Here is a 26,720-nt window from a genome sequence, read left to right as displayed (position 1 = left end):
TTGTGTGCAACGTCTTAATGCAAAAAAACAAAACAAAAAACCCCACAATGCGTTTTTAAGCTCTCTCTGCGTTCACTGCCTCTGCAAGTGTCAAACTTCCTCGCTTTAGCTGATGCTAACCAACATTAGCGCTTACGGTTCGTATATAAACACAACTGTCAGCCCTTCACTTTTGGTGCCGACCACATTTTGAGCATTTTCTACAGTTTGTGAAATGGTCGCCATTGGCATTACATGCCAGTAGTGTTCGCTAATTGACTTTACCGGGGATTATATTTATTACAACGTTACTGCGTGGAAGTGATCATAGTGTATGCTTATGAACGTGAGTGGTAGGTGTTATTAGTGCGACTTTACCCTTAATTAGTTTTCCCACCGGAAGTAGAGTTGTTTATGCGACGTGATGGCTAGAGCAGTCCCAAACAATCGATTGCGTTTATTAACAGACCAATTCTCTCCAAACTTTTAGGGTAAGCTAGACTCGAGATATGGTTGCAATAATACGAACAAGAGCGCAACAGCATATTGACAATGGCGAGAACTTTAATATTTACATTGTGTTAGTGCACCCATCGCTCCGCATCCTTAACGCTACATTGATGTCGAGAGTCTCTGACACAGCTGTGCTCTGCAGCACAGACACCCTGCTTATCTGTGATTCGGCCAGACTGGTGTTGAACTCCAAAGACATGCGCGGGGTTAGGTTAGTTGGCTGTTGGTGTGAGTGGTTGTCTGAGTCTCTCTAATAACCCTCCAACAGACTGGCGACCTGTCCAGGGTGTACTTTTGCCCTATGACAGCTGAAATACAACCTGAATAAAATAAGTAGGAGAAAATGAATGATGTTTATGAACTGTAGTTAATGTAGTCAGACAATAAGTTACCGAGCAACAGGCCACAAGTCTTGGTGCAGAATCATACTAAGATTTAAAAAATAAAATGTTGGCACTGGTGTTTGAAACAGTATACTGTCAGTAAGACTGGAGCAACTGCACACATCTGGAAACTAATAACTAGAGTAGTTAGTAACATTTTGTTACTGCATCCATTTAGCCAGGTATAATTAGCATGTCTACATACATGTCATTTCTAATGTGGTCCTATGTGGTATGTTGTAGGACAGTGAAGTGTCTGACACTGACCATGTAGCAGTGCCTGAGAACACTGGTATGGAGGGGGAGAACGCACCTCTTTACTGTATTTGTCGGAAACCAGACATCAACTGCTCCATGATGTAAGTATATATCAGTTTTATATTTGCAGTATGCGCAGTAGGGGTGGGCGCTAGCTTCAGCAATGTTATCAGAGGTTTTTTTTTTTAAAATGAAGAGCTTCTATTTCGAGAAAACTACCAATAAGGATATATGCACAGATATAGAAAACAATACTGTAACATTTTATTGATGCTTGCAGTTTGGAGGAAGCAGTATTTGCAAGTGTAACTAAATTCCAGGCATTTTCCATCCTTCTTTTCCTATCAGCTTTTTTCTAGTTGTCAGTGTGAACCAAGGTGTCAGCAGCAGCATTATAGTGCAAAAGTAGTGACCCAGCATAGATCAAATGTAAGCACAAAAGTAGCCAAGGTAGTGTTTTTCCTGGAAATTTTAAGTGAAAGGATAAAGTAACTGCTTACCACTTTAGTTTAACAATGATTAATGAAATGTAACCGTGTAACTCATCAGCAGTCTGCACAGTATGGTCACATATTAAAACTGAAGAATATGTTGTACTTGTTGTAGTGTTTCATCATGGGTCCAGTTTTTACCCAGGTGCTTAAAGCCCTTCTTTACCCTCATGTAACACCAACAGTAATTTCCAACCACTATTTCCTGTTCCTGTCAGTCAAACAAACAGACGACAAACATCTTCTATAAACAGGAATAATGTCATTTTATCGGATTAGAAAACATCTAATCTAGCGTTGATATTACACTGCTGTTTAGTGTCTGGCTGATCTCAGTGTCACCAAAATATCTGCCCTACATGTCAAACAATGAGAGAACTTGAAACAGTAACATCACCTAGCAGCTTATTTTAATTAGTGCTAACGTTTTGTTTGCTGGCTAACATTGCTATTATTATAGTCACAGTTAATTGACTTTGAATAGCTTTATTTCAAAAGTAATTTTACAATTTCACAGCCATTTAGCTGTGTTAACTGTACATGCTGTAGGTCATAAGGCGTGCATGGATCATTTTTATAATCAGCCTCTTGTCTTTTGTCCACCACAGACTTTGCCATGATAAATTGGTCAGTTGACAACCAGGAGCCGTACACCTTAACCTCAGAGGCCAGGACATCCAGGGGCAGTGTGAACACGCACTTGCTTAAATGGGATGCAAGACGGACTATAGAGGGCCACCCGCTTGCCAGACAACCAAGTGCTGTCCCTGTCCACGGCCAGTGTGAGAAGGACTCTCACTAAAGTCAACCCACACAAAGCTGCTGGACCAGACAATATACCTGGACGCGTGCTCGGAGCCCGTGCTGACCAGCTGACTGATGTCCTAGCGGGCATCTTTAACATCTCCCTGAGTCAAGCTGTTGTGCCACAGTGCTTTAAAACCACCACCATCATACCTGTCCCCAGACCTTCCCAAAGCCTAATTCCACAATGATTGCCTGAGCCTATTCTTGTTAAATGATGAAAAACTCAAAGGCACGTTTGGGCAGTGGATCTGTGTGAAATCAGCAGCTTGCAAAACGAAATCAAAATGTGTGCTATTGATTCTAAAAATAGAAATCACAATAAAGTTCAACATTTACTAAAACCGGAGTCTCGGAGTTTTAAGACAATGGATGATTCGATCTCATTGGCACTCCACATAGCCCTATCACAACTGGATCAACGCAACACCCACCTAAGAATGCTGTTCACTGATTTCATCTTAGCATTCAACACCATCATTGCCCAGCAGCTGATCGGCAAGCTGGACCTGCTCAGACTAAGCAACTCCACCTTCAACAGGATGCTGGACTTTCTTACTTTGTATGAAAACGTAATAAATTGGTATTAGTATGTAAAACCTATGTTTGTCTGGCGTTAGAGCATTTTTTTTTGTAAATTAGCATTTTCGATCCCTTTTCACTGTGTGTATATTGTCCACTGCAGCAGCCTGGTAGGGGTGAGAAGCCATTTCTGTTGACTCGGTTTTCTCCTGTTTTTCACTTAGGTCAGGTAAGTCTTTTGGTTGGTGTTTTGTTTTTTTTTTATAGGGAAGTTTAGGGATGTTTAGGGGTTTGTTATTTTGGCATTGCTCACTGCCAATGTAAGTAAATGTCTTCATAGTGCTTTGAAAAGTACCGTAGTTTTCGGGTCATAAGCCGATACTTTTTTTTCCCACACCGTGAACACTTATACTGACGTGCGGCTAATGCATTTTTTTTTTCATGCGGCCAAAAAATTTTTGCCTGGTAACAGTAGACTAGTAAAACCTGGACCTGCATGCATCCACATTCCTCTCATTAAGCAGGCATTAAAATCAAAAGTTACAATTCCATGAACAGCGTAAACATGTCCAAAACCAGTCAAGCCTACAGTCATTTTACATGAATGAAAATCAGTTAATAAAGGTGGGCGGATTGATCTGAGGTTGATCCCAACCTATAAGAATAATATAATCTTGATATAATATCCTTAAGTTGTTTGACAACATTCATTTCTGTACAATATAGTCTGGCTTTACCACAGTCTGCTAGAGGCGGGCGGATCAATCGATTGATACCAACCAGTTTCAATAGTGTTATCGGCAATATTGATCCTGCATTTACTTGGTATTGGATCAATAATTGGCAGAAAGATTGCACCAGCTGTGGACTCATAACCCCTTTTGTGAGTGATTATCTAACATGCCAACATATCCTGCTGCTTTGGGCACATCTGTGATATGAAGATCACGCAGTGATGTGTTTAAACAGAGAAGACTGAAGCCCAAAAGTCATATTTTAGATCACATATTCTCTTCCAGATCTCTGCCACTTTTTGATTAGTGGCAACTGACCCATGTAGGGTTGCTATAGTTTGATAGTAGTTTCAAGTTTATTTATTTATATAGTACTTTTAAAAACAACAGTTGTTGACCAAAGTACTGTACAGTAAAATAGTCAAAGCAGAAGACATACCAAATAAAATAGAATATAGATTAAGAGAAAATTGAATCATGGAATGAACAATAGAAACAGAGCCATCTTGATTTAAAAGCCAGAGAATAAAAGTGAGTCTTTTGACATGTTTTGAAAGTCTCAAGTGTTGGAGAGGTCCTGATATGCAAGAGCAATGAGTACACTGCTGTGGCATAATAAACCGTTTCAACTTATAATAATAATATGATCTTTGTATAATATCCTTGAGTTGTTTGACAACATTTGTATGATGTGTATAACCACTGTCGATCCAGATATTGATATTATCAGTACCAGTGTTGGTATTAGTAGACTGATATACTTTGTTTGTATCCTCTAAGTTAGTATGTGTACTACTGAACAGGGTCAAATACATAAAAAAGACTACCTCAAACATCTACTATGAAAAAAGCCTTTTTGTCTTGACTGCAGTGTTTTTTTTTAATTTATTATTATTTACAGCCTATATCACATTTAAACAACAGAAGCTGAATGAAAGTGTGTTAGTGACAGGCACATTTAAATTCCAGGTCTCCAAAAAACAACAACAGAGTTTCGAAATACACAAAAAGCTAAAAGGAGTGTTTCTGTTCCTGTTTTTGCTTATGAGACTATATATAGATGACATTTAGTGCTGAATGAAATGGCTATGTAGGAGTTTAAATTGGTTTATCCACTCAAAATCGGGGACAAGCTGGAATCTCAGTGACCTTGACATTAAGGTCAGGGCAGAGGTCAAATTTTCTGAAGATCTTGTGAATGTGATTACTCCAGAAGGGGATCACTTAGGATTCACAAAATGATACCACAGATGGAGTTTGAATCCTGCTGACATCCACGTCAAGGTCAGAGGTCAGCTTACTGAAAATCAACCAAATCACCACTGGGTTTACTTTTACTGTCTTCCTGTTTCTAGCTGGGAAGAATGGTAACTGCGGGTGAGAGAACATTATTATTATTAGTAGTAGAAGTAGTTGGAGGAGAAGGAGCAGTACTTAATGTATGCTAGTTGTCCATTGATGTTCCAATATTGTGATCAAGTTCAACGCCTTCGTTTTGCGGAAGCGCTGCTCAGTTTGCATGAGTAAGTTCGCCGTTTCTTTCTTTTGTTGTGAAAAGCTTGAAGCGGAAATGTCGTCGTTATCGTTGCCCGCCAGAGGCAGAGGAGTCGGCTGTCTCCGGTGCAGACGATCGAAAGATGGAGCGGACAACGCTGCTGCTGCTGCTCGGACTCGCTGTGTCGTGCCGTGCACAGTTTGCTCCACCCACGGTGAACATCAGTCTGGATGAAGATCCAGCAGTGCGATGGATGCCTCTTGCGAAAGTCTTCGACATAGACTACGTGAATAAAGCTGCTGTAGAGGTCATTGAGTAAGTTTGCCAGAAAGTATGCAACAAAAAAGTGCCACTTGCGAACTTTATCTTCGAAGTGGGTTTCGGGGGGTTTGAAGGGTTACTTCAAACATGCCTCTGTTTCAGCGCAGATTACAAAATCCGTGGTTTTAAATGTGGTTGGTGACGTATTGCGTTAGGTTGCTCAAAGCGATTAACATGTTTAAAGTACTCGGTAATTCTACATCATTGTTTGCTTGATCTTGTGTAACGATGCGATTTAAAAGCGATCTTCACATAATATTGCTACCGGAAGAAAGCAGGGGTCGCTCTCATGAGGTCCGCCTGGCAGATTTTCTGAAGTTTTTCTTGACCTTTTGTTTGCGACAGTACTTACTATTTTTTTTATTTAGGTTGTGCAATCAAAAAGTGGTTGCCGGGAGGCGTAGGCAGTCAAAACAATAACTGCCTATGCCTCCAAGCAGTTATTGTTTTAACTGACATCAACCTCATTGGCAGGAGAACCAGGCTTACAAGGAAAACTGGGTTTCTATACCCGGTTTTTACCAACGTTTCAATTCTGTGAAATTTTAAGAATGCATGTCAGTATTAAAAGTTGCCACATTATGTTTTAATTAAACCTGGGATCTGTTTAACATGAATGACTGGGTGGCCGGTAACACTGATGTTATAGAGTGTTACCAGAGTAAAAGGGCAGAGCAGCTAGTTGTTACTGTTTTATTACTTTATCGAGCACACACCTGTAAATTTATGACTGGATGTTGTGAAAGGCAGTTTTATTCAAAGGGGGGAAGTGGGAGTCCCTTTTACATGAGGTGTCTTCAAGGTTGTGATTGCTCTCACAAACACGTTCACACTTACAAGTAAAGATCTGCTAGTATACTTGTCACCCATCAACTGTCAGCGCCTGCAGCACCTCTGTTTTCCTGATAGTTGGAAATTCGAGCAGCAAGAATCCAGTTAAACTAGAAACTGCTTTTCAATTTTAGTATCATGGTCCTTTGAATGTTCTTGGATTTGTGTTGATTCTTTTTGGTTTCACTGCTGCTTTAGTGCTCTTAGCTTCTGATAGTTGTCAGGAGTTTTTTGGTTTATGTTTTGTTTTCATCATCATTCTGTTCATTTGGATTTTGCTTCTTGTTGCATTTAGAGGTCTAGTTAATGTTTAAGTCAGATTCTTGGTAATGTAACAAGATTAGAATTTTACGGCTCTGGTCTGGTGACATTACTATCTTCCTGGGTGTGTGTTTTGCTTTATGTCTTATTTAAGTTTTGGTTTCTGTCACGTTTTTTTGTTCCTCCTTCTGTCTGATCTTTCTGTTAGTGATATATTAACATGTTCAGTGTGAACCCTCTCGTTTTGTGGGCTGTTTCCTGTTCTTTGTTCTTTGTTCTTTGTTTCCTGTTCCTGTTCTTTGTTCTTTGGCTTTCTCTCGAGCCATGTTTCGGTGTTATTTCCCGTTTGTCCAGTTGTGGTTGTTACTTTTGCCTGTGTCTCCTTCAGCTTGTGTTTATCAGCCCCGGTCAGCCCTCTGGTTTTGAAAACATTTTGTTGTGTCCTTTGTGGACTCTATTATCAGCTATTATCTACAGTGGTCCTGAGAGATCAAATGTACTGCAGCTTAAGAAAACACCAGCAAATAGAAAAAGGCTGTAGAAGAACAAAACACAGTGGAAGTTGAATAAGACACAAAAATGTCTCAAAAGCTCACAAAAATAAATGAATACAAAAAGAAAAGTTCACAAAAAAATGTAACTTTTTGTGCGTTTGTTTTCTTCTGTTGTATTTATTTCACTTTTGTTGTGTTCTGTTTTGTCTCCATAAACCTCTATTGCATTTTATTCAGCTTTCACTGTGTTTTTTTGCTTTTGCAGCATTTTTCTGTTGCCTGGTGTTTCTTTAATTTACAGTATGTTTGACCCCTTAGGACCACTGTACCCAAGTGTACCCCAGCATTTGGGCATTTTAACTTAATCGTGATTTTCATACATAATACAGACTTTAATAGAGTAAACTGTAAAATTGAATTTTGTAGTCTGCTTACTACCTGTTTTTGGGGGGGGTTGGATTCTTAATACTTAGCTCTAACATATAACGGTTTCCAGTGAAAATCGAAAACTTTATTGATTCGTTGACTTTATTGACTTTATCGGACTCGTGTCTCCTTCATTTGCCTGTGATCTAAAAATAGCAGCAGCCCTGCGTTCCACAGGCGTATGAGAAAATTAACTTGAAGGGGAGGACGGACAAAATGTAATCATAATGGCTTTTGATTTCCTTACGCCACACCACTTTAAGCTACATGTAGTTGGTGTATTAGAAAGTGGAAGATACTGATGCGAGCAGTGCCTAAGCTAAGCAATGCACTGTAGTGCATGTATGTAGGGAACCACTGTTAGCCACTTAAACACAGGCTGCCTGAAAAACGCCAAGGCAGTCAGTCCAGGGGAAGCATTGCAGGCACTACACACAACTAGCTCTACAGCAGAAAAGCAGAGTATCTTCAGAGATTGACACCATCAAACTCGCACTATGTTGCTTTGAGACACCAAAACACAAAGAGCATTGAGCCTCACAAAGGATTATTTTATGTACAGTGTTTTTTTATTGTGTTTTTGTTGCTTTTTCCCCATCCATTGTTTGAGTAGTTGCAAAGGACAACTCACTGAAACCCTCACAGCACAGATTAAACTTAACCTTCTCTCTCATTGCTTTATCTTATTTCTTCCTTTGCTGTGTTGTCATGTTTATCTTCCACTACATCTCTGCTGACAGGGATTGCAGACCAACATGCTAAAGTTGCTTTGTTTGCTCCAGTTCCACGATTCCAAAATGGTTGCATCATGCAGTCAAACCTATTGTGATGGCCCTGGAAAAGTACGTTCCTCAGCCATATGCGGGGGAGATCCGCGGCCTGGCCTCACACTTGGGAGGAACGCTGTCCGATGTCATCCTGCTCAACTTTGCCTATGAAGTATCTGCGTATGTGTGATTTTTAAATCCACCTAGACATTTGTAGTGAAGCCCCACAGTGAGCACACTAAACAACTTCATCCACTTCCAGATTCTGCACAAGCATCGTGGCTCAGGACACAAAGGGGCACGTGTACCACGGCAGGAACCTCGATTACCCGCATCCTGTTCTGAAGAATCTGACTTTTAACGCAGTCTTCCTCAAGAATGGAAAGGTACATCATGCATTAGCAGGTGCACAGCTAAAGTAATTACGTAGCAACTTTAATTTTTCAGACATTAAATCCAGTTTGTGTTTTATTGACACACCATTTCAGGAGGTATACCGTGGAACTTCGTTTGCGGGCTATGTCGGGCTATGGACGGGACAAAGCCCTAACAAGTTTACTGTCTCAGGTGACCAGCGAGGTAAGACCACACATGGCTGTGGAAAAGGTAGCATCTTCATTTTTCTTCTTGTCTCCAAGCTTGTTTTTTTCCTAAGGAACTGAACACTGGTATAACTGGTGGAAGAACATCGTCTCTGCTTTCCTGTATAAGAGATCCCCCGTTAGTTGGCTGGTGAGGGAGGTGAGAAAAATTAGTGTAGGGAAAAAGAAAAAAGAAAAAGTTGACAATATGCGGAAGTGAAAGTATTCTTTGTGTGGCCTGACAGACACTGGAGGAAGCAGAGGACTTTCAGGATGCAGTCATGCGTCTTTCAAAAGTCCCCATCATCACTGGGGTGTATTACATAGTCGGCGGGGTGCGAGCCGGGGAAGGGGTCGTGATCACCAGAGATCGAGAGGGCCCTGCTGATATCTGGCCTCTGGAAACTGCAAAGGGAGGGTAGGTGAAAAAAAAAAGATCTGAGGAGGAGGATGGAAAATGATTGTATCGCTCAGTAAGCATTTCAATGTGTGTTTTGGGGATTGCTTTCAGATGGTTCAGAGTGGAGACAAACTTTGACCACTGGCTTCCTCCTCCTGCTAAAGATCATCGGAGGTGAGTCATGTCTCATGATGAGCAGGCTTGCTGTGTTGCTGCTGCTGTTATTACACCGCTGCTGTGTGCTCATTTCTTAGAGAAGCGGCTAACAAAGCTCTAAATGCTACTGGCCAGGCGCACATCAATATGAATACACTCTATCAGGTAAGTCAATTAACCTCAACCTTGGTTCACGAAGTCACACTTCTGGTAATCGGAGACGATGTATGGGCTTATAACTCTGTCTCTTCCTCCAGGTTTTGTCCCTGAATCCAGTGTGTAATGGGTAAGAAGGACGTTATTCCTGTTTGATGCCCTTATTTGTCCTCCAGCAACTCTATAAATGCTGGTGTTGCTTAGATGGGATAGTTCACTTAGTGTGTTCATCACATACTTCCCCTTTTCCGACTTCAGCAGTTATGTCAGTGGGCCCTTCGTTGACATGTAGCACATACACTGTATTGCCAAACGAATTCGATCACCCATCCAAATGATTGAGTTCAGGTGTTCCAATCACGTCCATGGCCACAGGTGTATAAAATCAAACACCTAGACATGGAGGCCGCTTCTACAAACATTTGTGAAAGAATGGCTCCCTCTCAGGAGCTCAGTGAATCCCAGTGTGGTACTGTGATAGGATGCCAGCTGTGCAACAAGTCCAGACGTGAAATTTCCTCAGAATTCAAAATTCCACAGTCAACTGTTAGTGGTATTATTAACAGTGTGTAAATGATTGGGAACGACGGCAGCTCAGCCATGAAGTGATAGGCCACGCACTGTTGGGATTGTGGGATCGTTGTTTAGAAGTTGGGCTCAACTCTTTACTTCCAGTGAAAGGAACTCTTCATGCTCCAACATACCAAGAGATTTTGGATGATTCCATACGCCCAACTTTGAGGGGACAGTTTGGGGATAGCTCCTTCCTGTTACAACATGACTGTGCACCAGCACACAAAACAATGTCCATGAAGACACGGATGAGCGAGTTTTGTGTGGGAGATCTTAACTGGCCTGCACAGAGTCCCGACCAAATCTGATAGGACACCTTTGGGTTGAATGAGAGTGGAGAGTGCGAGCCAGGCCTTCTCATCCAACATCAATGTCTGACTTCACTGACATCACATTAAACCCTATGGATTAAGAATGGGATGTCACTCAAATTCATATGTGTGTTAAAGCAGAAGAGTGAATACTTTTGACGGTATAGTGTAGCGAGTAGATTACAGAGAAACAATAGCTGAATGAATATCTCGATGTCTATTTTTCTGCTTTTTAAAAAATAAAACCTCACGCAATGAATCGCATTAAATAGTGACCGTCGTCTGTCTTAATATCCTCCCAGAATTACTATTTACACGACAGTGATGAGCGCAGCAGCCCCTGAGAAGTACATCACACTCCTTAGGCTGCAGGTAATTCAGTTTACACCTTAAACATTTATGCTCAATGAGGCGGTGATAATGTCAATGAAAAAAAATATATAACATTTACTCAATTGTCTCTTCAAATCTTTTTCAAGGACTGCAACAAGACAGACTGAGCTGACAGAGGTGGAGCAGTAAAGGACGCAGACTCCTTTTTCTTGCGGCAGGCGGCGATCTTCACGACTACTTGGAGGCTGCGCGATCAATGAGATGACAAGGGAATGCACCTGAAATATTCAATGACACTGTGCTAGTGCCTTTAATAAAATAACATTTGCTGTGATTGTTTTTGCCATTTTATGCACCTTATCTTCCAATAAAACGTGGCTTTATTTTAATTATTGTCCTTACTTTATAAGCATGACGAGAAGGACGCCCTGCCGGTTTCACGTCGTTAACTGCCAAGTGCAACAGATTATGCGATGCAGTGCGCTCATGTTGTTTGCATGTTGTTTGTTATTTAAATGAAAACCATGCACGCACACTCAAACCCTATTAGTTTGTGTTTCTAATGTGTCTATTCAGAAGGTGGCGGTGTACAGTTTTAGCTATCAGTTTATTGGTGTCCAGAACGTTTGGTCCTCTATTATAACCAGATCAAAGAATGGAAGGTGAAGAGAAATGCTTTTCTAGTCTTGTTTTTTGTGCTGATCTATCACCGCATAATGTGTAAAATGTACCTGCAGGGCGCACTTTGAAGTGCACATGTTCATGTTCGTTACTAAAATTAACATTACCGCGCTAGCGAGAGGTTGCGGGTGGAAAAATCAGAGTCAGCTTTCATGTTTTGGTGACCCAAAACATACTAAAACCCTGGTGCCAGCTGGAGGAAAGACGCCTATGCTCTAACCTTTATTCCAGAGAGTTGATCAAGATCTGCTAAATCCTGAGATAAGACACGCGAAAAATGATAACTTCTGCATTTCCAAATAGCGCAATAGTGAGTCATCTGGCACACAACAAGCAAATTCACATATTTCTAAGTTAAAAAAGGTGAGCCCAGCAGGCTTAAACGTGTGAGGAAACACACGCATGAGTGGAGGACGAAAGAGTGCGATCACAGGCACACACATTTGTTTATTAAAATCAGACGGAGAGGAGACTGTGGAAAGGCTGGGAACAGAACTGGGCTTGCTAGATTATAGTGAGACAACTGCATTCAACGATGAGGTAGGAGAGAAAAGAGGATACGAGGGATGCCAAGCTCATTTTATGTCACCGGCCACATACAGCCCACTTTGAAACCCCCCTTTCTGTCAGTGTAAAGAAGTTTAACTACTCATTTAATTGATGGGATATCGTCTTTTTTTTATAATATAAAAAGTGTAATTTCAGCAGTACGTCTTACTTTTTATTGCACGATAAAGATGTGCCTCTGTAGTAGATGAAAGAAATCTGTCAGCGTGGTTCTTTGAGCTTAAATGTAAGAAGTAAATTTTAAAATACAGAAATTAATTATTATTATTTTGGTTTAGTATGAATGCTCACGGGGAGGTCTTTATTGATAGGAAAAGCTGTAAGCCCTGTGAAAGTACAGTTAAAATTTAAAAAAAAAATTATGTCCTCCTTCATGATGATGTTATTTGAGTCTTTGCTGGGCTGATTTTTCCCCCTGGGCCCTCTGTTGTATGATACAGTCATAATCAGTAAGGCTGAACACTGGGGAAAGTAATGTTTTCGTAACTACTGTCAGGTGTCATAAACAACAGAGCACGCGCATGTTAGTCACAGGAACTTTGACTGTGACATGATACAAGGAAAGAGTAGCAGGAGTAAAGATCATACCGGAGCAGGAAGGGCATCACTGTGCACCAGACCTGACAGCCTGGACAGGGTTTCTCCAGGAGATGGCAGTAGTGCACCACATAAGGTGCCATTAAAACCCCTCAGAAGAAGAAGAGAATCACTTCTCCTGTCGCCAGGATCACATGATATGACAAAGCAGCTAGCTGCTTCCTGTGAACGCCGCTTCCCAATTTCCATCCTGACGGCCGCATAGACTTGCGACTACAGTTTCATACGAGATGCTGGCCCTTATAAACAGGCTCTTGGACTGGTTCAGGTCCCTCTTTTGGAAAGAAGAGATGGAGCTTACTTTAGTGGGACTTCAGTACTCCGGAAAAACCACATTCGTCAATGTGATAGCGGTAAGCAGCTGACGATTGCGAAGTCGCACAGTCACAGTGCGGGCCCAGGCTGTTACCTTATATAGGTCGCAGAAGGAGGTTTCAGTACGTGCTGTGTATAACTTTAACTTGTCTGCATTTCTACACCGTAACTTCTAAAGACAATGCGACATGGCTGCTTAGCCGGGTCGCAAAGCTACAAGTGTACCGCAGTAGCTGCAGCATTAGCTGCGGTACTCCCTGTCGTTGTTTTGCTAGCTGCGGTGACGAACTTGGTTGGTATGATATGCGCTTACGTGTGAAACGGTCATGTGAACGGAGCCGTCAGTGCTTTCGTTGCTGCCAATGTGTCAACACAAGCGGTATGTCGACAACACGGGCTGTTATTTGGTTTTGAACACAGTCTGCCTCGTCATGTTGCTAGCAGGGTGTACCGGGGACGACGACACTTGAGTAATCATGGCTGCAGGCTGCCAGCTGCGAATACTTGCATAGTCTGTCATCAAAATATTTCCTAATCTTTCAAAGTGACATCCTCTAAGCTAACAAGAGCAGTCCTCCCACTTTCGTTTGAGTTGTATTTTTATGGCTTGTTGTCATGCAGCAGGCAGCGTGGACGCTATAAAAGTTAACCCCTCACTTTGTTGTTGTGTCTGACAGTCACAGTGACAGCTGTGGGCGGATGTGAGGTTAGTGATGATTCCACGTTTGATTGTGTCATTTTAAGGTCTCGAGCCATTTTCCCTCACACATTGATTGCATACATGACAGTTTAGACCTTTTTGCATATGTAAATCTGTTGACCTCTTATACATTTTCCTCGCTTCTTTCTAAACGTACAAAGTTCTCACTGCTGAGTCATGACCTCAGTCGATGTAAGACTGTGTTGTACTGACCAAAACAGTTTCCCATTTAGAATTAAGGTATTTGGTGCTTTAAACCTGTGGAATGTGTGATCACGGTGCAAAGGTTGGTATCAGAAAGCGTGGTTATTACAGGAGGTATGTGAGCAGTTTACACATTTTTGTTGTTTTGGTTCTCTGTTCCTGCATGTTTAGTTTGAAATAATAACGTACATCCAAGTGCCACGTCTTCAAAAGTATTTGGATTCTTGGATATTAAGTTAAAAGTGGCCAGGCTAAAGATGTGAATATACATAAACAAAGGATAATCAAAAGTCTGTCAAAGGTTGGTTGTTGGGCATAATCACCAGGTCAGGTGATCACATCTTGTGGCTGCATGGGACAAGAATGCTCTTCAGGATGTATACTACATAAATGTTTTTTTTTCTTTGTCAGTGGGTGAAACAAATCTTTGAGATCAGAACCTCATGGGACTCAGTACAGAATGCAACCTCATGCTAAGCATTCAAAAACACACAGATTGGGTAAAGCTGTGAAACAAAGTACATTGAAAGGCAAGTGTGAAGAAAGTGGGAGACCTTGAGAGCCAAAGCATACCACCCCTCATTTGGAAAGCCTGATGGTGCTGTTATGGTTGCCTGGGGAACTGGCACACTGACATTTATTGATTATTTCTCTGCTGTCAGAAGCAGCAGTGTTAATGTAGAAGCTTATAGGAGGATTTTTGTGTTTTTTAGATCCCACCAGTTTCACTGGACCTCTATTCATAATTAAATGTAAAGAGGTGCAATATCCATGCCTGGCTGAGTCACACCTGATCTCGATGACTGGCCAAAGAGCAGAGTAAAGAGAGAAAGACCTTGTAGCAACCCAAAGCTGTTAGCTGCAGTGAAGGCCTGGGAGAATCACCAGGGAAGATGCAAGCAGTGTGCTTGTGTCTGTGGGTTCAGATACTGGCTGCAGTAAAGTTTGTCTTCATGTAAATGTGTCCAATTTTTTTATTTTTTTTATTTAACCTTTAGACCATTTCCATCCAATTTCGTTTTCCAGTGATGCAAACCCACTCCAATTACAGCTGAAACCTCATGACTTTATTCTTTCGCCATTATTGTATTTCATATTGATTGAGCTGAAACAAAACACGAAGCAGTCCGATTACTTGTGATGTGAACTTTGTGCTGACACATAGATGGCACCATCTTATGATTCATGTAGTTAAAATGGCAAATGCTCAAATTCAGCTAGAAGAAAATAACCCTTGTAATTCAATTATTTCCTAATTTAATCGTGCACAGAAGTGACTAGTGTGCACAGTGTTTTTCATGTGGCTTTTAGATCAGATTAAAGCATGCTGACTTCAAAAAGGAAGCATGCAGTCTTGACTAATATGAGATTGTCCTTTGTCTGCTATTTGTCTCGTGCAGTCAGGACAGTTCAGTGAAGACATGATCCCCACAGTTGGTTTCAACATGCGGAAGGTTACTAAAGGCAACGTGACAATAAAGGTAAGCTAGCAAAAATGGGTATGCAGCTGGTTGCTAAGTAAAAATGTAAATGGGACTATTTACAATGTTTACAGATAAAATGGTGTGTGTGTCGTTTCTGACTCAATTTTGTGCTTTCTTGCGTCAGATATGGGACATAGGTGGACAGCCCCGCTTCAGAAGCATGTGGGAGCGCTACTGTAGAGGAGTCAATGCTATTGTGTAAGTGTGTTGCCAAAAAGGTACAACATGTTCCCTTTGTGGCTGCATGAAAAATGTAGCAAATTGCACATTAATATTCAGAAATGCCTTGTTTCAGTGAGCTCTAATTTGATTATCTCTCCCCATCCTTAGTTACATGGTGGACGCAGCAGACCGAGAGAAGATAGAAGCTTCCAGAAATGAACTGCACAACCTTTTAGACAAACCACAGCTACAAGGAATTCCAGTAAGAGACCTCTTGTTAATTTTTTTTTTTTTTAAAAACACCAGAAGCTTGTGGTGTTACAGCAAGCACTCGATGATCAGGATCCAGTGACAGTCACAAGCAGTCATTAAAGTCATAGTTAGCAATTGCAGAAAGCCATTAGATGCAGTGACTCAGGCTTGATGATGTTACACTTGTTGGTAATATGAAACAGAGCTTGAATTATGGATGTATTTTTTATTTTTTTTTTTTCATTGAGTTGACGGAGTGCGATTTGATGAATCCATAAGATTTCCTGCTTCCTCGACTCAACACTTCACGCAGGCAGTTTATTGTGCCTTAACAGTAAAGATTGTGTGATGGTTGAGGCATCTGAAGAGAGAGATGCTGATACATTGCTGCATTAGGTATTGATCAGCCCTGTCTTTCTTTTCCAGGTGCTAGTCCTTGGTAACAAACGAGACCTACCCAATGCACTTGATGAGAAGCAGCTTATTGAAAAAATGTAAGAAATGAACTTCTGCCAAATGTTCTGTTAGTGGTGTTTTTACATAATAAGTGTCTACTTGACCAGTGTTTGATGATTCCTAATAACCCCATAGACTTTTTCTAAGATGAACATGAAGTACAAGTTTGAAAATTGAGGCCACTGCATTCTTTCTGATAGCCAGCAGGGGTCCTTGTTTGCAAAAATATATCATGTACAGAGGTCCATGAGAACATTTCCATACTCCTCAATTGCTGTGACCTGAGTAAACAATTTTCTTATGAGTTTATGATCCCCCTCACTAGTTTCATTAAAATAATTCAATCCACTTTCATGTAAAATTTGTAATTTACGGTCACAATTATTAATTTGTATGATAAAGTAGGGTGTGCTTTAGGGCGGGGCTTCACACTGTACATGCGTACAGTGTGCTTGGTTTCTCAGTCAGATCTACCTCTTGCTCATCATGGTTCAAGAAACCAAACCAGGTCAATTCTTGAAAACTGGACTTGAGAAGTTGATGGGTAACATTGCAGTTTATACAGTCTATGGGATTTTTTGCAAATGTCAATCTGTAAGATAAGCTAGTGACTGATGCGGTGGTCACGTATCCATGGACTACTACCATTTGAATTTCACATTTCTCACTTTCCTCATTACAGGAATCTATCTGCCATTCAGGACCGAGAGATCTGCTGCTACTCTGTGTCCTGCAAAGAGAAAGACAACATAGGTAAGTATCTGAGGATTTGTGGAAGTCATGAAATGATCATTCAGGGGTTTAAAAGAACTTGAATCAACTTAACCTTCATTTTCAGTCTCAGGTTAATGTCAGGCATTGTTGGCAGTGCTGTGACTATTCTGTTGAAAATGACGTTATCTTGGCATTATCTTTAATGCAGCATAACTGAAATGAAGCTCGGTATACACGGGATGTAGGCAGTTACATAAAGTATTTAGTCTGTTGATATGGATTATGATTTGTTCTCATATTCTAACCAGGTATTATTCTAGATGATAGAGAGGCATAGCATGCAGAACTACTCTTTATAGTTGTCAGTTAGGTCCTCTTTCAGCCTTCAGGGTGGATTTGGTTGATATCTTGTGGTTTCCTTTTGTCTGTCATGCTGATTAAAGTGCTGTGCAGAAGACAGCTTAAACAGCAAAACAATCTGATGTAGAAGGGATGAACACATGCATAAAGGAATAGCATTTATGATACAAAGAAATTAATAAAGTGAGCAGACCAAGAAATCCATTGTGGCCCTCATCAGTTTAAGTGTACTGCCTAATGCTTCACAGATAGTGTTTGCTTGGGTGTTAAAGATCTGTTGACTGTTCCTCCTCCACCTGCAGATATCACACTGCAGTGGCTCATCCAGCATTCAAAGTCACGGAGAAGCTGAAAGTAAAGCCCCGCCCTCCTCTCCCTCCCGGTCGCAGCTCTGGCCTCAGCCCCACTTTACGGTCATGGGTCCTTGACAGTCAACCCCTTCCACTGCCTCTGTGACGTATTCCAGCTCTCTCCGCTCACTACTGTCGCCACGCGCACCATCCACTACACTACCATAGATGTGTAGCCTCCCCCTGTACAGCACTACCACCACCCCAAAACCACCTGGAGTCTTGAAAAGTTGTCTCACTACTGTGCTAGCAGGTGGATTGTTCATACCCATCATGCCTTATCGCTCATCATTACAGACATGATGTGGGTCTGTGTACATCATGGAGTTTTTCTTTTAAATGTTGCAGTATACTGTTCCCCAGCTACATTAGGATGGAGCTCCTCTAATCCCACAATCAAACATGTGCTCTGTTGCCTGTCAACATTTGGTGTTTACGTGACATTGTGCGATTGTAGTTTTTAAACAGTTATTTGCCAAATGGTGATGATGATGATGGTCACTTGTGCTAAATGCCTTCAATTCCTGATAATCTCTTTAGCAATGTAGCCTGCGTTTTTATTTGCTGGTGTATGGAAGCACTGTTCTAATAAATGACTTGAATCAAAGTTTACACGTAACATAACGATCAATAGAAGGTAAGACTTTAAGTGGCGGCTGCGTCTGGGGCAACAATCCTGAGCAAAGTTTTAAGTGCCTTCAGCTGAGAGCGTTCCCGATCAGACAGTTATTGCCCAACGCACTTTTTGAAGCCTCTATTATAAACAAACACTCAGTACAGACACAGCAGAAATCCCTTGATTACACTTAACGCCGCCTCTCGACAATCTCATTCTGTTTTGTAATCACACAAACGCATTACGACGTCTGAGAAAAAGGCAGTGGCGGGCTAACGCTGAGGATGAAGTAATGAATGAGTGACGAGCGAGTGAGACAATGTTACATGTTTGGTTGCTGGGTACTTTGAAGCCTGCAGGCTGTGAATTCTTATGTAGCTTTTTGAAGCGTAACTTTTGCTTGCAGTTCTCAGGTCGTTCTCAGTCTGAGCGCAGCGTGGGTGTGCCCGAGTCTGTGTGTCCATAATCTTCTTGTTTGAGTTGGATAAGTGGAAGGCAGTGTTAGCTGTGATGATGGAGCACACTGAGAACAGAGGGCAGTCTATGAGTTCAGAGTGTTGAATGCTTGATGTCGTCCATTCTTTGCGATACTCTTATCCGAGTCCTGATGTCTGATTTTCTTTTTTCTTGCTCTTGTGAAAGCCTTAGCAGTCCAAGGACAGTACTGTGTCCTCAGAAAACGACATATTGATTGACGAGCAGTGTCCTTGCAGCGAAAAGACAATGACCCCCCCGGTTAAAGAAAACAAAAAGTATGAGCACTGTATACTATTAATCCACCCCCTGCTTGGCCAGTACATCACTATGAAATGTCTTTTTCTTCTGGTTTTCTATGCCCCCCTCCCCCCAGTTTAAAGTGACCTATTCCTTCTGCTCCCATATTTGTATGTAGGCCTGCTCGGCTCGTGTATTTCACTGCAATACCGTCGACAAGTCCATCACGCTCCGTCGTCTCACATTGTTTTTCAGCGTCTGTTGGAAATCGTCGTAATCATAGATGTCGATTGTTGGGACCACAGCAGCGGTGAGGGGCTGTATAATCTGGTGACTGTATGGGAAATTTGGGGAAAGCTTTTGTTAACTGTGTAATAATCTAGCCTATTTGCAATTTGTATGTGCATGTGCTCAACTTATTCACATTCAACTGCAGACTTTGTAAATAAGAAGTTGGCGTTTTTATTCCAACAAATGCTCTGTAGATGTCATGCATTCTTTCCCTGTGATTGCTAATAAATTTGTTTTTATTTTTAAGGATTTCAAGTGTGGCATCACTTATTTTGTGCGTGTGTGTGGATTGTCTATAAATGTTTTGCCACTAGATGGAAGCAGAGGACTTTGCAAAGCTGGAGGTTTAGTGTTTCTTAAACACTCCTAGGTTTGTCAGAGGGTTTGTTCTGCTGCATTGTGCTGCGGCTTTCCTCTGCCCTGGGACTCTGGAGTAAACTCTTAACTCAAAGGTTATTTCTTTGAGTCGTCCATAGCACTGGAAATATATATTTATTATTGGCAGACATTTAGAATGAGACAAAGTGTATGTGATCACAATAATCATGCCATATTTTTCATCTTTCATTCAGTTAAATTTGATTTTATTTACATAGCACTAAATCACAACAACAGTCACCTCAAAGATCTTTATATATTAAGGTAGAGACCCTACAGTAATAGAGAGGAAACCCCAACAATCAGCTGTCCCCAATGAGCAAGCACTTGGTGATGGTGAGAAGGAAAAACTCCCTTTTAATAGGAAGGAACCTCCAGCAGAACCAGGCTCAGGGAGGAGTGACCATCTGCCATCTGGCTGAAGGAGAGGAGACCCTGTGGAAGAGAGCAAGACATTAATAATGACTAATGATTAAATCTAGAGTGGTGTATAAACATACAGTGAGTTTAGAAGAAACACTCTGGGCTGGTGGCTTCCCATGATGCACTAAATATAAGTTTTATCAAAACAAAGTTTTAAGCGTAATCTTAAAAGTAGAGAAGATTTGGGAACTGGTTTCACAGAAGAGAGGCTCCTATATAAAAACAAAATAAAACTCGATCCCCCTAATGTACAAAAGAAAAACTTGGTGCTACGTTTGTGGATATATTGTTTTACCGCTATTGTGTAATAGAAGATTAGCACCTCTGTGTTTCTTGGCAGCAAATTAACTATTATGCAAAGAAATGTAACACCCATAACGTTAAGGCAAACGCCGGGAGGGCGTTGCAAACTAGGGGGCAATAAAGCGAACGGTGATCGCGGGCCTGTGCCGTTCAAGCTGGAACACCTTAATTAATCTCATTTCTTAAATGCAGCGTTTAATGAACACCATCTGGCATTTACTGCAGTCAGAAGGTGCGGAGAGATCCAGGTGTTTTCCGGCGGAGAAACGCAGGGTGTGCGTGTCCACATGGGGTCTTTAGGTATGTGCGTCTGCGGTTTACAGTTGCTGTTGGGATTGTGCAGTGCTTACAAACCACAGAGGGAAGGTCACACAGACGACCTAAAGGCGTGGCAAACTCTTAGCGTAGCTGCATCCTGTTACTAGTTCACCCATGCTGTAATACACCACCCGCCACTGCAGCATTGTTGGCATTTCTTGTGTGTACAAACTTGTGAGCTTGCCCTGTGAATGATCGTCAGCCAAATTACAGGAGCTCTAATGAGAAGAATTCCTCAGTGTTCCTGCAAATATGATTTGCTTTCTCTCTACTTCACAGCTACAACTCTGAGCTTAATGAGCTTAAACTTTCCTAATTAATGACAATGCAACTGGGCTGCTCTACAGCTATCTGACATCCATTCAGCGTCTTGTCTATAAAATACTCCATGTATAAATGTGAATAACAGGTTCACTTTGAAGCTGCTGTCACTCATACGTTGGACATTCTCACTCAGCACTGGTGCTGTATAATACTTCAATTTTTGTTTTTGATATGATGCCAAGTAAACCTCTGCTCAGCACTGCATGTGTATGGAATCCTGCGCTTTCCTTTCCAAACATGGAGACAGTGTTGCACTTTTATCCGTTTTAAAAAGGGGAAATATTAAATATCTGCCCAGTTACAGGATAACTTCCTCCTGACGTACAGTCATAAGCACGCTGAGTTTATTTAGCTGGTTCCACTGAAGCATTAGTGACGACTGAACTATCCCTATAAAAGCAAGAGCGTTCCCATTTCCTTCCTTCCTTCCTTCTTCCTCTACCTTGGTGTCATTATAAACTGTTTTTATGTCTTCCAGACAGGGCTGTAATAATATTTAGTTCACTTCCAGCATTTAGACTTTTAGGTCATGCTGTTTATAATATACAGCATTTGCAGCGCACCCATGGAGCATCTCACTAAATCCTGGAGCTGAGAACATGTAGTTCAAGGAGGTCACGGTTGTTTCGTGTCTGATTTACAGCATCTGTGTTGATATGAGTTTTAAACAACAAGCTATTAAATCTAAACTTCAGCTCAGTTACAAAGATGTATGGCATGAAAATGATAGAAAACTCAAATTCAAACCACCACACGCTGAGTACGTATGTAAGTCAACCAACTCCTGGACTCCTGACTTTCATATTTCAGATTTTTTTTCCAGGTCTTTGTCAGACTGCTTTGTTCATGTGACAGCAGCGAGGGCAGAGTATCACTGTGTTTAGCTGAGCTAAGTGTGGGGCAATTTGTCCAGGGATCTGAAAAGCTTGTTTTATGATACATAAATAATGTGTTCCAAAGTTGTTAAAACTATAGTGTTGGGATTAGAGGTTTGGAGCTCAGCATTGACAGGCATCTGCAAGCACTTCATTCAGTTCCCTGTGCGGACCGTAATTTGGCACTAATCACTATGTGTGGAATGTCACATGATTCATACAGAGCTGCATGGTACATATCACCATCCTTAGTGCTCGGCACCCTGTAAAAGACAGATGGTGACGTGCACACACACACACCCTGTAGTAACCCAGCTTAATGGGGCTCCATAGACAACTGCATTCCTGCACTTAGCTGTTTTACCCCAGCCTTTTATGAATGTTTATTAGTGTGGATACATGAGTGAGTGTTTGAGTCAAATTAGCTGTGGTTAAGCAATCTCATTAGACTTTTTTTCTCTTTAATGAAACTTTGTTAGATAAATGAAAGCTCCTCTCAGGAGATACTTATTCACAAGCAGGCACCACAGCAGGTAGAGCCATATATTTGATTTGGCAGATCTTTACATCCTGATATAACCTCCAGGGGATTTGAGTCTCCTCCAGGGACTGAGTATGGGATCCCTCACTTGTTTGTTAAATATGTAAAGTACTACACTATGAAGCCACTGATTACTTGGTTAAATTAAATACAAAATTAAATTTTCACACCAAAAGAATTTATTGTATGTAGAAGTGACCCACCTTGCTTTCTTTTTAATATCCAGAAGGGGGCGACTCCTGGGATGCAAAAGAATTTGGTCGTATTGTCTGTGAAAAAAAGGCATTGCGCTCCCTCATTCTGTAAGCTAAGTTAATGTTTCCTGTTTTTATTTATTGTCTTTATTCTCTATTTTATATTGTTGACTGAATTTGTTATATTGACTGAATATGAAATTCATTTAGGAAATTATTAGAATCAGAAGGGAGATTTCCCAGTGTGTGCTCAATAAATAATAACTTTACAGTAATAACCAGTGAACGTTTCACAGTCAGAACCACCACTCATTCATCATGCCTGGTTTCTCGTTTACGCCATAGATGACACTAAATGATAGATGTAGCTACTATGATTCATTTATTAGTTCATTTCCCTGTGTGGACCTGCATTCTATTTCATGGCCAGCAGGGGGCGATCCCTCTGGTTGCAAAAGAATTCTGGTTGTATAGAAGTCTGTGGAGAAAACCTTGTTTAAGCGAGTGAGTGTGTCCTCTTGGTGTTTTTTAAATCAAATGTGGTGATGAGGGTGGGTCTGACTGAAGCTATATGCTCATTAGCTGCCAACTTGTCAGTTACAAGTTGGCATTCAGTGAGTATATCTTGGATAATCCTCTTTTCTCAAACTTAGACTGACTAAAATTTTAAAAATAGCTCATTGTTATATATAATATAAACCGAAATTAGCAACTGAAAACACGAACCGAGCTGCAAAGTGTTTATGGAGGTCCTGGCAATTTCCTATAGACTTCTATAGGACCTAAAGTCTTTTTGCAACCCCACTTATTGCCTACTGGTGGCCATTAACTAGAATAGCTTGACTTTTGAGCTCTGGAAGCTATGCCAATCTTTTACACCATAACCATGTTAGCAAGCTATTACTAGCGTCGGGCGAGGTACTGCAAGCATGGTTGTACGCAGGCATTGTTAATAATAGGCATATTATTTTATATTAATACTTATCTGTTCAAGGCTCTTTTTTTTTGTAATTTTTGTGAAACAACCAAGTTTTCTTTCATTACTATTTTTTCAACTAATTAATCAGGTAAAACATGTAAAAATATATGACAAAAACTGCTTCAACCAACACACATGCTTTATACTTGAAACAGAGATTTTCATTAGTCACGTAGTTAAGAGTGTACTCGAGCTGCAAGTGAGAAACTTGTTTTTGATTTGACATAAACCTTTTTTTTGCGTGATTGTAGGAGTCCGAAAAAGCTGCTGAGACCTTCAAATGCAATAATTCCATTTCCACTCAGTGAGAGTAATCTTTCAGGTCCATTCTGTTATCCGGTGTCCTCTCAGATAGCCAGCTCCCCTGTGAATGCTTTCATACTCTCACCTCCCTGCCTCGGCTCTGACACTCTCCCCTCCTCTGATTCCATTAAAAATCATAACTTCAGCTCCTGGGACTCTGATCAAACAGGGCGGCTAATGCATTTTTACTGCGTTTTGATTTTTTTTTTCCTGTGTACCTCATATTTACATATAGATTGAGTATTTATCAGTCTGCGTTTTAAGGCAGATTCACTGTAGTCCACTTTATTAAACCATGTTGGATTTATGTATATTTAATGAAAAGTTGGTGTAGGGAGTGTAATTCTTTGAACAAGGGAGTGTATTTGCTATGTGGGGTGAATAGTAATGCAGGGACTGAGCACAAGCCTGAACCTCTTCTCTCAGGAGCTCCACACATGTGCAACCTTCAACATGTGATTAATAATGCAAAACAATACATCAAAATCTTCCTCCGAGCGCAAAAATCTTTATTGGTTGTCTGGACTCCAGGAAGTCATTGCACCTGGCTAAGACATAGTCCCACACATAATTCACTACTGTTTTTTTAGGCATGTGTTACATATATAGATTTATAACATCTAATAATTTGAGGTGCTGACATCTAATTTTGCTGTGTTTGGGCCAATCTGGCTCCTTTCATCTCCTTCCGGTCTGTAGCTAAGCTAAATTAAGTAGCTAGCAGCACAGCAATAGTAGAAAGCAAGAGGTAATATGCTAACTGTTACATAGCACACAGGAGAGGTGAAAAAAAAAGGCTTTTTTTAGTTGAAAACCAAGGGTAGATATTGGGTAATTGCTACCCACACAATGCATACAATTAGTTTCCAGTAGTGCAAACACAACACTGTTCTCTATCTCACCGTAATTAGGCGGGTTTATTCATTAACATGCCCTGGGAGGTCTTTAAACCATGACAAACACAATTGTGAAGAGTGGAATAAAAGAGCATGTCGCCATAAAATGTGTCTTTTCTGATAAATGTTGTCCAAATCCCTACAAAGGAAGTCTTCACTGTGCGCTTCCAGCGTTCATAGCTGAAGGCTTGAAGAATCCGCTGCTCTTTGTTTGCCTTAGCACCAGGTATGAGTGTGTTAGAGGACTTTGCAGGGGCCGTGTGACTCCTTTATCCTCCAGTCACCGTAACTTCAGGTTGACAATGGCTGTAAACCCCCATGGATCATGAATAGATAGCACTGACAGGACAAATGGTGCACTGTAGGCTGGAATGTTGAGGGGGAAAAAAAAGATTAACAATAGGGGCAAAATAATGTGGTGCAGACAATGTAGCAAATGAGCAAAGGGTCAGCCGTGCTGATTTTTTTCCCCTTTCAAAAACATGGAGCGTTGTTTCACTTCCATTGCTCCAAGCACTAAGCCTGGCTGCCAGAAAGAGTTAAATATCATAGGCCACCTTTATTCCTCTAAATAAGGCCTTGATGAGACTTTGGACTCAGTTCAGTGAGAGGGACAGATGTTCTCAAACGAATTGGAAACCAAGCGACAGCTGGATTTAGACCAGGTAGCCTGCCTTTGATATCAGCACTGCAGGTAGCCTTGGCAGAGAACATGAGGCCAATCAGATGTAAGTACAGCCTTACCTTGGTTTGATCCCCTGCCAGGGCACACCCTACACCTCCAAGCTGACACGGTGTGCATATTCATCCTTACTGCGTGTCAAGTTGCATCGGCAGCAATGATGGAGTTAGCATAGCTCCAGATAAAAAGTGATTTATGAAGAAGCCTCCAGTGTTTTGTGAGATGGCGATCTGTTGCTCTTCTTCTGACTCAGTCTTCTTGGCTACATTTGTTTGAATTCTATTTTTTTCAGATTACCTTAGGGAAATATCTACAGCACTGTCTCTCGAGCACCATGATTTATTCTTGCTCATACAGTACAAGTAACATTTGTCCCCCTGGGTTTGGGCTCCATTATAAACTATGAAGAGGCTGAAGTTTTGCTGATGAGAAACAGCTGCAGCACAAGTTACCTCAGTCGCATGAAGACATAGGAAAAAATAGCAACTTGGCAACTTTTAGCCAGCTACCTGGACATGCACACTTTTCAGCTACAAGCAGCCTGCAGAGGGAAACAGAGAAAAGCGTGCTATGGGACAGCAACGTCTCTCAAATGCATACTAGATACTGAGTTTCGCTATGACATCCTTTTTTCCTTCCTGTAACATGTTCATGTTTTCCACACTGTATTCTAAGTGTGTGACTTTAATGGATTGTCCGTTTTAATTATGCTGACTTGCTTGCACTGGTTTGCAAATGGTAGTTTTGCTTTAGCAGTGTTGTTGTTGAGATTTTTCCAAAGCAAACTTTCCAGTCATTAATTCGCTCGCCTATACAACCACTTCTATGTGTTATGGTGTAATTAAAGAAGTGTTTGAACATGATCTGATGAAGAAAAGTGTTTGGCTACACAGAAAAGGAGATGAGGCATGGCAATCACAGCCGGAGAAAGAATTACATTCTTTGACATAGTTAGCATGTCCTTCACACTCACTCCGTTGCCAAGTTAAAAGCATTTCTGGGAGCCTGATTAAAGGTTGCATACAGAACAGCACTGGAGCACAGCATATGCAGGTCTTTGAGAGCAGAGTCCTTCAATAAAAAAGCATGATGAAGCAGGACTGGAACGCTATTGTTTTTTCAGGAATGTTGTTTCCTTGCTGCTGGCATTCGCCTCCGAAATGAGAACATGTTACTATTTCTGGTGCAGAATGTCTCATTGTGTCAGACCACAATGAGGACAATGCCCTCTGAAGGTGACACTTCATAAAGG

General features: G+C 41.1%; 2 protein-coding genes across 2 annotated transcripts; both read left to right on the top strand.

Annotated features, from left to right (window-relative positions):
• The first annotated feature begins 5,245 nt into the window (after positions 1-5,245).
• On the top strand, positions 5,246-11,178 carry LOC113022924 (N-acylethanolamine-hydrolyzing acid amidase). Its single transcript, XM_026168861.1, has 11 exons — positions 5,246-5,494; positions 8,295-8,459; positions 8,542-8,665; positions 8,768-8,858; positions 8,935-9,020; positions 9,106-9,278; positions 9,372-9,434; positions 9,515-9,581; positions 9,674-9,702; positions 10,759-10,828; positions 10,936-11,178. Exons 1-11 carry the CDS (start codon positions 5,322-5,324, stop codon positions 10,954-10,956), a joined length of 1,062 nt encoding a protein of 353 aa, XP_026024646.1. The 5' UTR covers positions 5,246-5,321; the 3' UTR covers positions 10,957-11,178.
• A 1,552-nt stretch (positions 11,179-12,730) lies between these two features.
• On the top strand, positions 12,731-19,501 carry LOC113022922 (ADP-ribosylation factor-like protein 8B). The gene is made up of 7 exons (XM_026168859.1): positions 12,731-12,987; positions 15,254-15,334; positions 15,462-15,535; positions 15,668-15,761; positions 16,178-16,245; positions 16,890-16,960; positions 17,584-19,501. The coding sequence occupies exons 1-7, from the start codon at positions 12,865-12,867 to the stop codon at positions 17,631-17,633; spliced, it is 561 nt and encodes a 186-aa protein (XP_026024644.1). The 5' UTR covers positions 12,731-12,864; the 3' UTR covers positions 17,634-19,501.
• Positions 19,502-26,720: the final 7,219 nt, after the last annotated feature.

This window comes from Astatotilapia calliptera, chromosome 5, assembly GCF_900246225.1.
Source record: "Astatotilapia calliptera chromosome 5, fAstCal1.2, whole genome shotgun sequence".
NCBI lineage: Eukaryota > Metazoa > Chordata > Actinopteri > Cichliformes > Cichlidae > Astatotilapia > Astatotilapia calliptera.
This window is presented reverse-complemented; position numbering and strand designations above follow the sequence as displayed.